This window comes from Anoplophora glabripennis, unplaced genomic scaffold (assembly GCF_000390285.2).
Source record: "Anoplophora glabripennis isolate ALB-LARVAE unplaced genomic scaffold, Agla_2.0 scaffold1389, whole genome shotgun sequence".
Classification (NCBI taxonomy): Eukaryota; Metazoa; Arthropoda; class Insecta; order Coleoptera; family Cerambycidae; genus Anoplophora; species Anoplophora glabripennis.
This window is the reverse complement of record NW_019417462.1, coordinates 1-16,698: the sequence shown is the minus strand read 5'-3', so window position 1 is coordinate 16,698 and position 16,698 is coordinate 1. Positions and strand designations below refer to the sequence as shown.

The following is a 16,698-nucleotide window of genomic DNA, read 5'->3' as shown; positions in this document are numbered from 1 at the left end:
TATATTTGAAGCAAAAATATCTACTTTCCTCCTTTGTCAGTTATTGAATACAGTTAAGTTTTAGGCACAACTCGTTTTGCTAGTTATCTTGCTGGCGGCCGTTGTAGACTTTTTTATTGGGAGCTTTATTGGACCAAAAAATGACACTGTTAAGGCTAGAGGATTCTTGGGGTACAATGGTAAGTAAATCGTTCTCATGTACAGGGTGTAGCAGGAAACAGTGAGCATACAGTCAACTGATTTAGTGCAAAATTGCTTTGTTTAAAAGTTGCAGAATGTATGTCAAACAATTGAATTTAAAAATTATCTGCCAATTGTACAAAAAATTCTTCAATTTCTCTAGAAATTCCTGGATTTCGATCTATTTGCTACTCCAAAAAATAAAGAAGTTTAATAAGTATATTAAGCGGTGTTAATCCGTGACCTATGTTCACCCCCCAGCACTCCTTTAGCCTTAGCTAGGAATCTTTGACCTACCCTTGTTGTTCTTGGGCTAGACTTTGTGGTGACGATTTCTGTTGGTTCTAAAACTGTTATGGACGGAACCGCTTCTAAAACAATGGTGATTCTCTGAGGCAATCCGTAGTGACTTCTGTAACTGGTTACTATGCCGCTATTGAGTGAAGCAGTTGTAGAGTCACTATTGAAGATACTGGAGTGAAGAAAGGCAAAACGTTTAGAAACATACAGACGGAACTATAGAACGTCTCAGAGGACCACTATTGCTGTATAATCACTATTTTCCGGAATACCCTGTATAATTTATTTTCAATATACGTAAAATTTAAAAACGTTCTAATAAATAAAGTATTTCTAATTACAATTCCTCATTTTTTTTAGCAACTTTAGCATATGAAAATCTATTTCCGAATTATCGGGAACAGGAAGGAGTCGAACATGATTTCTTTAGTGTTTTTGCCATATTTTTCCCTGCTGCTACAGGCATTCTTGCTGGTGCAAATATTTCAGGAGATCTTAAGGTAAAGGAAAATATGTTGAATAAATTTTAGTCACAGGTAAAAGCTCCTCCATATTTATATGTTTTTAAACAAAAGATTGACATTAATAGCTCTAAAAATAATATAAATTGGCACTTATCCCTATCTTATGAGTTGTTTATTATTTTTTTTTAATGGAATGCTATTTTTTTTTCTTGATCTGGTATTAGATTTTTTTTCTGAATCGAGCAATTCATATAACTTGATCTTCACGGAAAATTAAATGAAATCAAGCTAGAGTCGCTAGAGATAAATTATTATATTACGTGACCGCACCTGATTTGTTAATATACGCAGAAACACATTATTCTACACATTTCCAGATGTATTTCAGAAAGCGTCATTTACAAGAATGCGTCATTTCAGTTTTGTCTTGGTAAATTTAATTTCAGGAGGCGTTATTTGTAATCCATATTATGTATCAGAAAATGTCAGTTGTATTTCAGAGTAGTCAATTTTAATTGAAAAGATATTGAATTGAATTGAATTTCAGAGAGAGAGTAATTACTTTTCAGAAGACAATTTGTATTTCAGAAAACATTAAATGTTTTCGAAACATTTACTAACTTAGTGTAGTATCAATTCTGCATACATGCAAACCTACTACGTGCTTACATGTATGTATTATGTAAAGCTATAATAAGAAAAATCATTCTAACAGTTGTTATATATTGCTAGTATTTTTTACTTAACTGGTCTGCGGCATATGACTAATCTGAAACAGAATTGTCGCTTTCTAAAATTCGTCTGGAAAAATTGTAGTATGTACTATTTCTAGAGCCATTAACACCAGTTTGTTGTTCTTTAATAATGTCACATCAAAAATGGTGGAGCTTGAGACAGATTTTACAAAACATTTACAATATGGCTTACATGACTGCTTATTTTTAGGATCCACAAACTTCTATACCTAAGGGTACTTTATTGGCTATTTTTATAACGACAATATCTTACATCCTTATAGCTGTTGTGGTCGGTTGCACTGTCCTTCGTGATGCTACAGGCAATGTGACTGATTATATAAATGGAAGTTGGCCTGTCGGTTGTGAGCCAAAGTGTGAATACGGATTGCATAATAATTTTCAGGTATAAATCACAACTTTTTCAGTAGAGTGTATTTCAAACATCAACAGGTATTGTACAAGGGGATTTCACGGCAAATTTTGAAATTACAAGAAAGGATTATTGAAAAATGTCAACACTTTTGTGTGAAAAAGCTAAATTTTCAAGAAACAGAATGCTAAATTAGAAGAAAGTGAATATCTTCTGTATATCTCAGGAATTTATAAGCGGATTTGAATCAATATTTGGTACAACTTATAAATGAAGATAGTTTTTATTACGGGTAGAACTCTATTTCCATGATTCTATCCAGTGGCGCACAGCTGTGAGAAGTATTTATTTTGTCAAAAAGTACGCCAGACTTTTACCAAAAAAATAACAAATTTAGATTTAGACTTTAAAGTCCTGAATATATAATAAAATAATTAATTTCGTAATAAAAAATTATTGAAATATATTATTGAATTTTGAAATATGAATTGCCTTATCAACTGCTCTGTAGGTTCTAGGAGTGATTTAACCTGTGGATTTGGGCAATACAGTGGTATTGAATTTATAGTCTCTGTAGACAACTATTTAGTTATACTACCGATTACTTTAGAATGTTTATACGTCTGTGGACAAATCTGTGTACGGTCTGCATCTTCAATTTACTGTACAACTGTACTATGACAAATTGTAACGTCTGTGGAACTATTAAGACTCCTGATACAAAATTTTGTCGAACAAACATACGAAATACACTTATTTTCTAATAAGGAATCCATTTGTGTAATTTCAGAATTTAAAGTAAAATCACGTAACATACGAAATAGTAATGATTTAATTGGTATGATCCTCAGGTGGTCGAATTGGTATCTTGGGTAGGAGCAGTTATCTACGCAGGTTGTTTCGCTGCTACTTTATCTTCAGCATTGGCATCATTAGTTTCGGCCCCAAAAGTATTTCAAGCGCTTTGCAAAGATAAACTGTATCCTAAAATTGAATGGTTTGGTAAGGGATACGGGCAAAACAATGAACCTATCAGAGGATACATTTTGACATTCGTTATTGCTGTAGCATTTATTTTAATTGGTAAGTGAAAATTTGTTTAGCAAACGCTTTACCTTGATTCCAATTTAAAACTTATTTAGGAATTTGTTTTAGGTGAACTAAACCTGATCGCACCACTAATTTCAAACTTCTTCTTGGCCGCTTATACTTTGATAAATTTTTCAACTTTTCATGCTTCCCTTGCAAAACCTGTTGGGTGGCGGCCTACTTTCAAGGTATACCATTCTCAGATTACAACAAACAGTTGCTAACAGTTACTTTTTCAGTACTACAACATGTGGCTCAGCTTAATAGGAGCAATCTTATGCGTCTTGGTCATGTTTCTGATATCTTGGTTTACCGCGCTCTTGACGTTTGCCATTGTTTTAGCCCTCTACCTTATCGTAGCATACCGAAAACCAGGTAAAATATGTGTTTCACTTCTTATACTAATTGAATATTCTATCCCATATGTATGACTTTTTAGATGTCAATTGGGGATCAACCACACAAGCGCAAATTTACAAAAACGCGCTCCAGGCAGTGCACCAACTAAACTCTGTCGAGGAACATGTGAAGAATTACCGGCCCCAGATATTGGTTTTGTCTGGAATGCCGAGTGCTCGACCATCTTTAGTAGATTTTGCACATTTGCTCACTAAGAACTTGTCTATGTTGGTCTGTGGACACATTAATACTGTAAGCAATTGTACTTTTATTATTTTTAAGGCATAATAAAATGCTTAAACTAGTAAATAAAGGTAAAGTTACGTGTATTTGTAACATAAAGAAAAAATACAATTACATACACATAAATACAGTGTGTCCAAGGTAAGGATGGGATAGCATTAGGATCTAGGAAACGGTAAGAGAAACGGGGTGGCTCAAATTAGAAAAAAGTTGTATTTTTTTATACCCAACAATATGCCGTTTAGAAAGTTTTAAAATTCTGCGTAGTTCAGGAGATATCCAGAAAAACCCAAAATTTTTCAAAATCGTTTTATTTTTTTCTGGCTTTATTTGAAAACAAATTTTAAACCACTTTTTTGCTCTATCCAATGGCGTCAATATTTCTGCAATCCAACGTTTCATCTTCAAGAGGCCATCATCAGCTAAATTTATTTAAATACGTCGCTGCTATTTTTATGACAAAATCTAAAGTCAAGTTAGACTATTGGTTTCAACATGATGGAGCTCCATCACATTATGGTTTACGAGTATGAAATTATCTGGATCAAAACTTTTCAGACAGATGGATTGGAAGAGATGGACCCATAGCATGTTCTCCTAGATCACCAGATCTGAATCCCCTAGATATATCTTTTGGGGTTATTTAAAAGAAAAGATTCATAGTGAACCTGTTGTAAATCCAGAAAATGTAGTAGCCCGTATACATGCTGCTGTCGCGTTAATAGACCAAGAGATGCTACAAAGGGTTCATGTTTCAATGTTTAATCGTGCTAATCTTTGTTTTGAAATAGAAGGCAACTTATTTGAACACCTTTTGTAAAAACATTTTTATTAAGCACATTATGGTTTTAGTTTATAAGTTTTTTCCTTTCCATTTTATAAAATACCTAGTTTTATTATTAAAATGTTTTTCTTTATCCTTCAGATTAAAATAATTCCTTACACCTAGGTACAACCGACAATTGATAATTATACTTACCTACTATTGGTTATAAATTATTTGTCTCAGTCTCCATAAGCACAGTCCTGTTTTGAGACAAAAAAAAATGGATTTTCACTTTTTTAGTTTTTTCAATAACAACAAAGAAAAACAATAAAAAAAATTTGCACCCTTGATTTTCAATTCGTTTTCGTCTCCTTAATCAAATCCCAGGACAGGCGTTACTTTTGGAACACCCTGTATATTAAAATCTTCTGCATTCATAGTTCTGGTAGCAGCAGTATTAATTTTCTAATTGTTTGGATTATAGCTGTTTATGATCTTCTACATAGCTCTCTGTTTATTTCAAGATTTATTAATAAATTGATCATTAGCTTGTCTTTTCGCATTGTGAATTATATCACAGTACCTCCTTCCTAATGTATTTGACTTGTTCCTTAGGAAATAGATTAGAGTCAAATTTGTGAAGGTCCTTTAACAAAACCATTGACATGAAATTGACGAAATTGTAAAAACTCTAGATTTAACTGGTAAATTTTTATCTATAGCATCAGATATAATGCCTGTAGTTATTAGTGAAACTCCAGTTTATCACCTCAATAGTATTATAAAGTATAAGAGCGTCGTTGGTCTATAATTAACACTATTATTATTTATATATTTTTTAATATTTAAAAGACCTGAAACATCGTCATTTTTTCTTTCATTGCTTTGTCCCTTTTAGGATCCTCTTCCTCAAAGAATTCGAAACGTTCTAAACTATAAAGCCAACAGCTGGCTGAAGGCACATAAACTGAAGGCATTCTATATGCAAGTTGATGGGTTGTCGTTTGAGGAAGGAGCGAAAGCTCTCCTTAAAGCTTGCGGTATTGGTAAACTTAGACCGAATATCCTTCTAATGGGTTTCAAATCAAAGTGGCAGACTTGTCCAGCAGAGGAGCTGAACCAGTATTTCGAAGTGCTACAGTAAGTATTACAGTATAAACTTCATTTGTTAATTTAATTTTACTTTTATTTAATACAATTTCTCACAGCAAGTAACTTTTATTTGACGAACTACTGTTTTTAGCAACGCTTTCGATTTGCACTTTGGTGTTGGCATATTAAGAGTACAGCAAGGGCTGGATGTATCACTTATAAAGGAAGATGAAGAGGCGAAAGGAAGTAGGAACAGTCCTGAATTCACAAGGAGGAAACATTCTTTAAGTCAGATGTCTCAAGGTACAACTCTCAATACGAATAGGCATGTTAAAACCTTCTTACTGTATTTTTAACTTTGAATGTCACCTAATATAGCGTAAAATATTTTAGCGAGTAGTAGTAGTGATAGATTCCTCTTTGCAAGTAATAAAGAAACTATAAATGCTACTCCCAATCCAGATGAGTCATCCGTGAAGAAGACAAAATCAAATGTAGGATCGGTCGGTGATGATCAGTTAGAACCAAAAGATTTAGCCTCTCAATCGGAAATGTTCTTCTTCCAAAAGAAGCAAAGGCGTGATGGAACAGTAGACGTGTGGTGGTTGTATGATGACGGAGGTAAGAAATTTAGAGTTGATGAAGGATAAATCTTAGTAAAATTAAAAAAAAAAATGTTTTTAAGGTTTGACATTGCTTCTACCTTACATAATGTGTACAAGAAGGAACTGGAACAACTGCAAACTCAGGGTATTTGCCTTAGCCAATAAACATGATGAGTTGGAGCTTGAATATCAGAATATGGCTAGCCTTTTGGCAAAATTCAGGATCGATTATACTGATTTGCAAGTGGTGCCGGATATTACAGCAAAACCGCAGGAATCAACACAGACATTCTTTGATTCTCTTATAGCTGATTTTAGAACGGAAGAAAAAGAAAATGATTCAGGTAAGCTTATTTCATAAGTGAAAAATGTTACCAATTCATTACAATACAAATACTGTGATAAATTTGGTAACTTCAATAAATTGACCAAGAAATCTGAGACAATAGAATTAGTACATGTGTGTAATTGTTATAGTATTTGTGTTAGTGTAAATTGTAAATAAAACAAAGTTTCAGTTCACTGTAACTAAAAAAAGACAACATTTAATAAAATGCTTTGTTTACTCTTAAACCGAGTTCAAAATAACATTACTTAAAGGGAAAACTTTAGGTTCCTTGTTTGATGCTTCTCTTTCTAGATAAATACGCTTCTGTCAAGATGTATATGAATCTGAAAAACCTGTATTTTACAGGGAATTTTATAAATTTTGGAAAATTATAAAAAAAACAAGGAAGTTTCATAAAAGTTTTTTAAATTCCAATTATAAAGTCTTTATTTATGAAATGCTGTCACTGAATATTATGTTCTAGGGCATTTATCTGTGTAGCTTGAGTCGTATGTTTAAAACTTAGTTCATATAATTGCGGACTGCCAAATTCAAATATTCAGATAGATTTTCAAAAAATATAGCCATCAATTTCTATTATTAATTAAATATTTTGACGCCATTTAAATTTCTGTATTAAAATAGTCAATATTAAAAAAGGTGGAAAAGAAAAAAAATTAATACATACTATTAAAATTTAACAAAAAATTTTTCAAAAAAAGTATTTTTAAATTGTACTGCTTAAAATAATGTTATTTTCTCCTAAATCAAAAATTTCAAAAATCTCGCAGTGTATAGGCTGATGTAAAAATGTTCCACATTTTATGCACATTTTATGGTGGAAGCTATGTAATTTTTGAAATAATCACACTGCGAAATATTTTCCGTGGAAGATATTGACAGAAAAAAGTGGGAAGTCGACACATTTGGAAAATTTTTCAAATCTACTTGGAAAACCTGTACACCCTATCGTGGTTAATTTGAAAATATTCAGAATCTTTATCAGCTTCTTCTAAAAGCAGAAATGGTCGAAGGATTTTCATTAATACAATAATTTCTAAAGGTTATTTATCTTCTAGACTATCTAGACTTTAATAAGTTTAGTTTTACCGAAATTTTCCCTTTTTTTTTCAATTGTTTCATGAAAAAACTTAAGACCAATTTTTCCGAAAATTTTTAAACTCTACATCTTGATCAACTTATTGGGTTAAAAATTCATAAAAAAGAAATTATTTAACTAATTCTTTTTCAGTCTACATATCGGATGCAGAACTAATGGCAATCAAGGATAAGACAAACAGACACATGAGGTTAAGAGAATTGCTTCTTGAACATTCTAGTGAAGCAAACATGGTAGTCATCACACTGCCCATACCAAGGAAAAATATTGTATCAGCTCCTCTTTATCTGGCTTGGTTAGAACTGCTGACAAGAGACATGCCTCCGATTTTGTTAGTAAGAGGGAATCAGACCTCTGTCCTTACATTTTATTCTTAAGTTTTACAGTATTACAATGACAATTAACCTTTTCTGCAAGACAGTGAAATAGTTATTTATATAGTTAATTTTTTTAAGATTTTTTATCTTTACATTTTTAAAGATAATTTTTTTATTTAATTAGGTAATTATTGTACGAACGATAGAAACCACAAATACGCTTAGTAACTGTACAATTTATAGGGACGAATAACTGATTTTATTTGAAATTTTTATTTGATTAACCTCTAAATTTAATATAAAATGGGATTTTAATTCATATAAAAGTTGTTGTCCCTATTACTTTAAACCATTTATTACTTACACTACTTTATATACATATTTATTATAAAATATTTGCCAATAATTTTTAGTTGTATCATAGCAGAATACAATATATTTTTTTAATAAAAGCTAGTCATCAGTACATATTTAAATTTCACGAGGTTAAACATAGTGCCATTACATATTTGTCGATGGAATTAATATTAGTAGTTTAGTAATAATGTATTACATGCGGGTACAATTTACTAATAACTGTAGCTTACTTAAGTGTCCTTTTATCTTTTTCTTTTTATAGTTACTTTGATATTTTTCGATAAAATGTATGTAGACTTACTGTATAAACTTATAAAGCTAAGTAGGTCATTTTCTCCAAAAATTGTGTAATGTATTTCCTGGGTGTTATCTTTTATTAGTTTAATTTAATTTTTTTGTACTTACTTCAGTACCCTTAATGAGATTCATTATATACAACCAAATTGCTGTACAACTAACAGAGTTTGATATTTCTGTCCAAAATCAATGGCGTCACAAAGAAATTTCAAAATAATTTAACTGCGCTAGATATATTAAAAATTAAAATAAACGTACTATAAATCCTCAATTTTTTTCCACTTAAATCCGATCAAAAATTAACAGTCAGTTTATCAGTATATGTGACGATACAATCAACAGCTTCAGAGTAATAATCATTTATTCCACCTAAATAATCAAAATTGTTCACTTCAGAATATTACTTACACTGAACATAAAAATTATGTCATAATAAAATTATCCAGTATGGCAGCTGTAAGATTCTGTTTTTATGCATTTGACTTTCAATATAGCCTTTGCACGGATAGGAATCGCAACCCATCAAACCGTTTCACAAATATGACATTTTATTACTGCATAAATCAAGAACACATTCATTTAACATGACTTGGATGAAACATATTTAAATTTCTTTAATGTGGCAATCCATATTACTGCCTAAGACAAAGATTTTATGAACAGCTCAGTTATGCAGTTAAGTTATACTACAAGCTTAATCTGTTTTTAAGTCTCCTAGATAATAGCAATCCATTTTCCCTCTATGCCTTCCAACTTCCTACCTCTTTGTGACGAACGAAATGAACCACGGTCAAAGTATCAAACTCTAATTAACATTGACATACTTGTGACAGTAATTTATGTTAGATACATTTATTTTTATGTAATATTATTACTGATGTAGAAATTTACAACTTGTTCTACAAGTTAAACTAAACAAACTATGACGTGAAACTTAGTTTGAACTTGGAGAATTGTATTACAACATTAATTTAAGTAATTTTTAATTTTTTGTACCTACTAGGTAGTACTTTTCATCCTAGAATTTATTGCAAGGAAATATGAAGAAATATGTATTTTTAACAAATATATAAGTGTTTATTTTTAATAACTATTATTTTTTGAAACTTGAAACGTTATTGGATACATCGATCAACAGTCAAAGGCCAATTGCAGGTTGAAAAGGCAATATAATGTAATAACACATAACAATACAAATAGCTGAAAGTCAATTAATTCTGCTTATAATCGAATTAAAGGGTGTTTAATTCGATGATAGGATTCTTGGGTTTTACTCCAGTTATTTTGAATTCTGAAATAATCATTTGTAGATTCTACAGGGTGATAGAACTTATCCAAAAAAAATTTAAATTTCATGAATGTACAGGGGACTCAAAAATACAATTTTGTAAAAAAAATCAAAAAGGACAGTTCAAAAATGATTTAAAAATACTCTTCCGCATGGCACTGGAAACTGGTCCACTGTAAAACCTGACCTTGCGCAACTCAAAGCATGCAGTCGGCGACTGGCATGGCGGCAAACAAAAAAAAATTAAAGAATTTCTTTCCTAAGAAATAAATAAAATTTTATAACACCTATTTTTATATCAGCAAATTCAACTGCTTTTGTTATTAATTAATAAAATTAATTTGTGGTTTTTATTAATAAAACAATTTGTTATACCTGATGTTACAACAACTTTTCAAAATTTTGTCCACCGATGTATAAACACATCTGGGTCCGGATCATGCAGTTTCTACGAACTAACACAAATATTGTCTTGCTTCACCATAAATTAAAACGATATCCATCAACTCCCGAGTTGCTTACACATATGCCATTTTTGACACTTGAAAAACTAATGTAAACACTATCACAGAAACGTTAATACTAACATCGGATTTCAGAATTCGGAATAGCCTGGGGTTACATGCATTGTACACAGTGCATAACGCGGAGCATCCTAGAGACTACAGTAACCCAACGATGTAAAGGTTAAAAATACTACAACTTCAATAATATCTTACTCGGAAATTAAAAAAGGATTTTACAAAAATTTTTCTTACGATACCGACTCCATTTTTTATGATGCATTTATTTCCAAATTTTTTTGGATAAGTTCTGAATTTGTCAATAAAGTTTCATATCAACTGCAGCGTAGGAAACAGTGGACATCCAGATCAACCACAGTATCGTTAACAAATATTTTAAATAGAAGGGGGCCTAGTATGGAGCCCCGAGGAACTCCAGATGTACAGATAATAAAGAATTTTAGTACATTTGATAATATACTGAACTGATTTAATTCGTTCATGAACAAACTTCTGGCTTGGAGAACTTCCTAAAAATTTGTACGATTAGTCCAGCTAGTACTTGAGCAGTCTAGTACCAAAGACTCGTACTTTCTCAGTTTTAATGGACTTTTAATTTCTCTTGTTTATATTTGGAAAGTTTAATTACCTTTGTATAGTAAAAAAATGTTTCTAAAGGTAAGAATTTATTAATTTTTTTACATTCACTACAATTATGTGCCTTTGTAAAAACATTTGCAAAACATAATTAAATTTATGACAAATATATATCTATTGAATATTAAAATATTGCAATCATAATAGACTTACCTATCCTATAAAATTTAATAAAACTTGACTAGAAATTCGGGGAGAAATTACGAACTACGATTTCTTAATTCTCCTAATTTTTTTGCCACCTAGTTTCTGTTTACGTGCATTGAACATGTGAGACATAAGCAAGTACATTGCGGGAATCACGATAAAGAGCAAGTATATCCTTAAAAACGTTGCAAAATGGAAAGTGAAGTTTAAAGGATTCGGCAAGGTGACCGACCATTTGTTGCTTTGGTCGACAAATATTAAATTTCTGAAGATGACGATGCCTTCGCATAAGAACCCGATGGGATATAGGACTATCCAGGCGCTATATCGTATCCATGTCAGTAGGCCATTTTCTTTTTTCATTATTTGTGATACATAGTACGGATATCTAAAAAAATATTAAAATTCGAGATGGTAAGCTGCAAAAATTAACAAGGATGTCTTGGAAGGGCTGGAAATTAAAAAAAAAAATGAAATGATGAAAACAAAATATTAAATCTTTCTATATCAAAGAACTTTTGTTCTTGAATGCAAAATTATTTTCATGATTTCACCTTTCCAATTTCCCGTACACCTAATAATAATAGTAGAGCAGCAGATACAGAGACTAACCTAATTACTTCTATTGCACACCATACGAGAAACAGATAAAAAATGACAGGCATTTTCTGTATTCGGGGTTCGTGTTGCACCGTTACGATTAGTACAAAACACCTCCCAGCTATCTGTAAGAATGGCATGAGAGGGCCTCCTTTAACGTAACCAAAGATGGGGTGTAAAACTTCAAGAAACTGTAACAGTTGAAAGCAACACATGACCGAACCAACTGTCTCATATACTTGAGGAAAAAAATCTGGGCCATCTCGGAGGTATCTTATGCACAAGATGAGAGTTACATACAAAAATCCACTGAACATGAAGAGGTTGTAGAGAGTCATGTAAACTTTCTTCAAATCCTCTAAAAATTGAAACAACATTATTAAATACTTTGAGTTTGTAATATTTATAGCAGTATACAGTGTGTTATGGTATCACTGGTGACTATGGTACAATAACATTTATAATAAGTAAAAAGTGTATTTGCCATTTTCAATTTAGACAAATAGGTTTCAAAATATCGAACTTTAAAAAAATTTAAAATGGGATATTTTATTAATATTTTTTAAACAAATTAGTACAAATATGCAAAAACCAAAGAAAACACAAAAAATAACTGTTCAAAACGTTCGCCATCTTCTGCATGTCACTGTCACATGTCACGGAATAATGTAGGTGTCATATCTGGTGACATTTGTTGGACCGTCTGAAAAATGCATTCCCACAAATATTTTAAGTTAACTACTGGTGTTACCTGCGAGAACTTTAAATAACCCCACAAAAAAAAAACATGTAGGCCAACAAATGGCCAGTTCGGAAAAGTTCTTTAAAAATATTAACAATTGTTATTCGTTATATTTTGCTTTCAATTGTTTCTCACAAAATGGTAAATAATCTTTTTACTCACTTCTAAGTGAACCATTTGAATACATGAATATCGTAACAACCTGCACAATTTTTAAATTACTAGATTGTGAGAAAAATATTAAAGAAATAATTGTCAAAGTTTTAACCACCAGTTGTTGTTTTTGATGTTAAATTTTGGCACTTATTTGCGAAACATCCTTTATACACAGAGAACATTATCCTTTACTTGTTCGTAAAATGGTGGCTAGCACAAGTTGTATTAAACTTTTGTTTGAAATATTGAGAAAACCTATAATCCATCGGTAATAATTTCGTCGAATTTTCACACAATTTGTGCCTGTCCTCATTTTAGGAACAGTTGTATGAATTTTCATAAAAATGTTTATTCCATGAAAATGCTGATACTAATATAAGTTACACTGTGATGTCGCTACCTCTGGATTTTCAAAATAGAAGTTATCATTTGTTTAACAGTTTGTTAAAAAAATTATATTTTAAAAAATTGTCTAACACTTCCATAATTTAATTTAATGCACAATACCCATTTTCTGCACTTTCTTCTGTTGTACCAAACTCATGACTGCCATATCTAGGTACATTTCTTCATCTAAATTTAATTTAACCTTTGTAACAGTTTAATACACACTAATTTGCAACGCACATATTAACAGTGTCGGATTTCAGAGTATCCCCACTTTTATAACCAGTTCAAAATACTGAGTAGTGAGTTATTCCTAATTTTATATGACATAAACAGACAACATTGGTAAAAATAATAAATTTTAATAAAATAAAAGCAGTTCTTTGAAATTTGATGCAAAGCCATATATATAAATTATGTCAACTTTATGAATTAAGCAATATAATTATTTATATAAATTTCTATGATAGTTCAACAAGAACATTTAATTATATAGAGTGACTATATTAAAAGCATTTGCATCCAGCATAACTAATCCTTGAATTTATGTAGTTATTAATTTTCCACTCAATTTTGCAAAAACAGAGTAAGATACAACATATAGGTACTTATTTTAAAATGTCAATGTACAGAGTGAGGCAAATTTAATGTCAGATGTCGAAGTATGTGACTATGATATTTCATATAAACATTTTGTCAAAAATTATTTATAATTTTATATATTTTTACTATTTAATATAGTTTAAATAAAAAATATTATTACTGTATTATATTTCATACTTTCCCAATTGATTTGAGAATAAATTTAGCACAGTTTTTTTATGGTACAAAGATTTTCCAAAAAGACATTCAAGGGAAGAAATTAGTTTCACTCCACTAAACTCACTCGGTATTTGCCATGAAGCTGTGACAGATATCAAAAACTATTAAAGAACACTTTTGATTTAAAATTAAAAACCTTTTTAAATTTTTTCCTTGGTGCGGAGCCACACTACTTTTTTTTTAAATTAATTAGAAGTAATTGTTCATATCTCCGCCACTGGTTATTTAGGTGATTTGATATTACCATAGTAACTTATCTATATTACACGAACCAAAATCATTTTAAAAATTTCCATTTTACAAAATATAAAAACAATTTTATAAACTTTTACATCTTTCTGAAAGTAGGAATATTTGTAACCTATTTTCAAACTTTTTACAGAACTCTTTTGAACTATACAGCTATAGTACTTATATGTGTCAATTCAAAATAGGTTTTAGACATTTTGTATTGTTTAGATGAAAATAAGGAGACTCGTTTCATAATTTGTTGATATATACAACTTTTTAGGATTGCTTAACCTGTTGTGTATGTATGATACACACTTTGTGAATAAACATAATTAAATAAATTTGATTCACCCTATATATACCTTAATGCAAATCTTAATATGACAGGTAGTCCTTGAGAGAAATGCTAGTTTCATGTTTTTTATACGTAGGTACATGAAAATACAACCAATAATTTATAATGTTGTTTATGGGTACATTGTACACATTTATTTTTCAGAATTAAGGATTTTATAAAATATAGTGTCAAGAAAAACATATATAGGTCTTTTTATGTGACACAAGATGTCAAAGTTATAAAATAAAAAAAGGTTTCTATTAATAAGTATTCAGTTGAAATTTTTACTTTTATCTGTCCACATTTTTTACGTAACTAAAAAATATAGATTTTTTATAGATAATTTCTTTCTCTTATTTCTTAAAATTTTGAATTAAGATTTGGTTTATAAGATATTGCAAGTTCTTTGAATATGTGATATTGACCAACTGATTCTTAATTTTTTAAGTTCTCTTATGTCGCGAACTAAAATTTATAAAAATAACTTTTGGGCAGTACCTACCAATTGAAATGTTTCTACAATCTACATTTCTAAAAATTTTCTGTTATTTGTTTATCCTTAGCCACAAAATGTGTGGTTTTAGTTTAACCATTATGAAAACCAATTGCAGAAGAGTAAAACCATAAATATTCCAGCACATTTGGTTTTCTTCCATTAAAAAAGCCTTTAGTGTGCATTTGTGGAAGTAGTAAACATATTGAACAATTCATTTTTATTACTTTTTTTTGTTTTCTAAATTCTAATATGAATTGAAGTTAATATGAATTAATATTCTAGGTAATATGAATTGAAATTAATTCAATTTCTAAAATTAGATTAAGTAAATTAAGAGAATATTTAATCAAAACCATTGTCAAAATCGATATCCCAAACTAGACCATCTTGTTTATTAAGGATCAACTTATTCTTACCTTTTCGATAACCGGTTTCTTCTTTTTGTAACATATCGTAAAGATCAGGATAATCCTCTCGTATGTCTCTCACGTCCTCGTCCATTATATCATCTTCAGACTGCCAACGATCAAAATCAACTTTTAGCCATGCTGGCTTTTTGGGTTGAGATGTTAGTCGTGGCCACCACCCTTTCTCAATTTTTGTTAAAGTTAATGCAATTTTATGGTCAGTTACTTTTATATCATTTTTCTAGAAATATTTTTAAATTAATAGAATGCTTATTGAAAAATGAAATAATATGTATACTTACATTTTCATCAATTTCAGAATGGAAATCAATAAAGAATTCATAATCTTTAAATCCTTGAGCACCAGAGCCTTTGGATTGAAATTGCAGTTTTCTTTTTTCTAATACTACATGTGGTTCCTTAAAAAAATATATTACTAGTTAACAAAAATAACTATCTTTATTATTTACCTTCACATCCTTCAAGTCTACTTTTAAAAATAAACTATTTTCATTTTGTGCCCAATAGACAAATGGACTCAAAACTGTCATAGTTAACCGTCTGTAGATAGAACGTTAGAATTGTTAGAAATAGTTTACAACAGTGACATGCAGAATTAAATTTATCATGTTTATCTTTTATGAATTTATCATTTTTATAACAAATACCTATATTAGAAATATATTTCAAACTGTCAACAAAATATTCATTTCCTATACAACCCTATAAGTTAGATGAACAATAATTCTTTGATCTGAAGTTATAAATCTTCAATGAGATCCAGGATAAAGATAAAATGCTAATAATTGTAATATATTAATTTAAAAAATATATATATATATTTTATTCATTTTGTTATTGTTAACGGAAACATAACCTAAGTCCAATGTAGACGTAGACAAGTAGTCGTGTCGTAACGATAGCACTACTGCTTTCCAATTGACAAAAAAACTTCGGATTTCAGAAGCACTTCAGGAACACTTCAGATTAGATATTTGCATTCCAGTAAGGTGAAACATTTTATTTTATTTTATTTTTAAAGTGCTCCAACACCAACCATAGATAAGATATACTATCAGGGCCCGAGAACTTGAAAATATGGGGACACTGGGAACCACGTGACTTGAGATGGATATACAAGTTGGGGAAAGGGTCTATTGATGTCGCCACAAAGATTTTGTAGAATAAATTTTGACAATTGCAATTATGAATCATTTCATGTCATTCATGTTGTTTATGTTTATTGTTGGTTAGGTTTGGC

The 16,698-nt window shown here is 30.3% G+C and overlaps 2 protein-coding genes across 4 annotated transcripts in view; one reads left to right on the top strand and one right to left on the bottom strand.

Moving 5' to 3' along the window:
- The window catches only part of LOC108916397 (bumetanide-sensitive sodium-(potassium)-chloride cotransporter), a 32,126-nt gene extending 22,090 nt beyond the window's left edge, over positions 1-10,036 (top strand). The window contains exons 7-18 of the mRNA XM_018722642.1: positions 65-179; positions 841-980; positions 1,890-2,084; positions 2,903-3,134; positions 3,207-3,328; positions 3,380-3,515; positions 3,580-3,791; positions 5,447-5,688; positions 5,792-5,943; positions 6,034-6,261; positions 6,326-6,589; positions 7,826-10,036. Of these exons, the coding sequence (XP_018578158.1) occupies positions 65-179; positions 841-980; positions 1,890-2,084; positions 2,903-3,134; positions 3,207-3,328; positions 3,380-3,515; positions 3,580-3,791; positions 5,447-5,688; positions 5,792-5,943; positions 6,034-6,261; positions 6,326-6,589; positions 7,826-8,070 (2,283 nt within the window). The 3' untranslated portion in view covers positions 8,071-10,036. The remainder of the gene's footprint in view (positions 1-64; positions 180-840; positions 981-1,889; positions 2,085-2,902; positions 3,135-3,206; positions 3,329-3,379; positions 3,516-3,579; positions 3,792-5,446; positions 5,689-5,791; positions 5,944-6,033; positions 6,262-6,325; positions 6,590-7,825) is intronic.
- A 1,092-nt stretch (positions 10,037-11,128) lies between these two features.
- On the bottom strand, positions 11,129-16,516 carry LOC108916395 (very-long-chain (3R)-3-hydroxyacyl-CoA dehydratase). 3 transcript variants are annotated; one of them, XM_018722639.1, is made up of 6 exons: positions 16,315-16,516; positions 15,908-15,998; positions 15,740-15,856; positions 15,447-15,678; positions 11,872-12,217; positions 11,129-11,647 (listed from the first exon to the last, which is right to left on the bottom strand). In XM_018722639.1, exons 2-6 carry the CDS (start codon positions 15,986-15,988, stop codon positions 11,320-11,322), a joined length of 1,104 nt encoding a protein of 367 aa, XP_018578155.1. In that variant the 5' UTR covers positions 15,989-15,998; positions 16,315-16,516; the 3' UTR covers positions 11,129-11,319. The 3 variants fall into 3 exon arrangements, with proteins under 3 accessions (XP_018578155.1, XP_018578156.1, XP_018578154.1); XM_018722640.1 differs by having other exon boundaries at positions 16,367-16,516; XM_018722638.1 differs by having other exon boundaries at positions 15,908-16,516.
- Between the last annotated feature and the right edge of the window lie 182 nt (positions 16,517-16,698).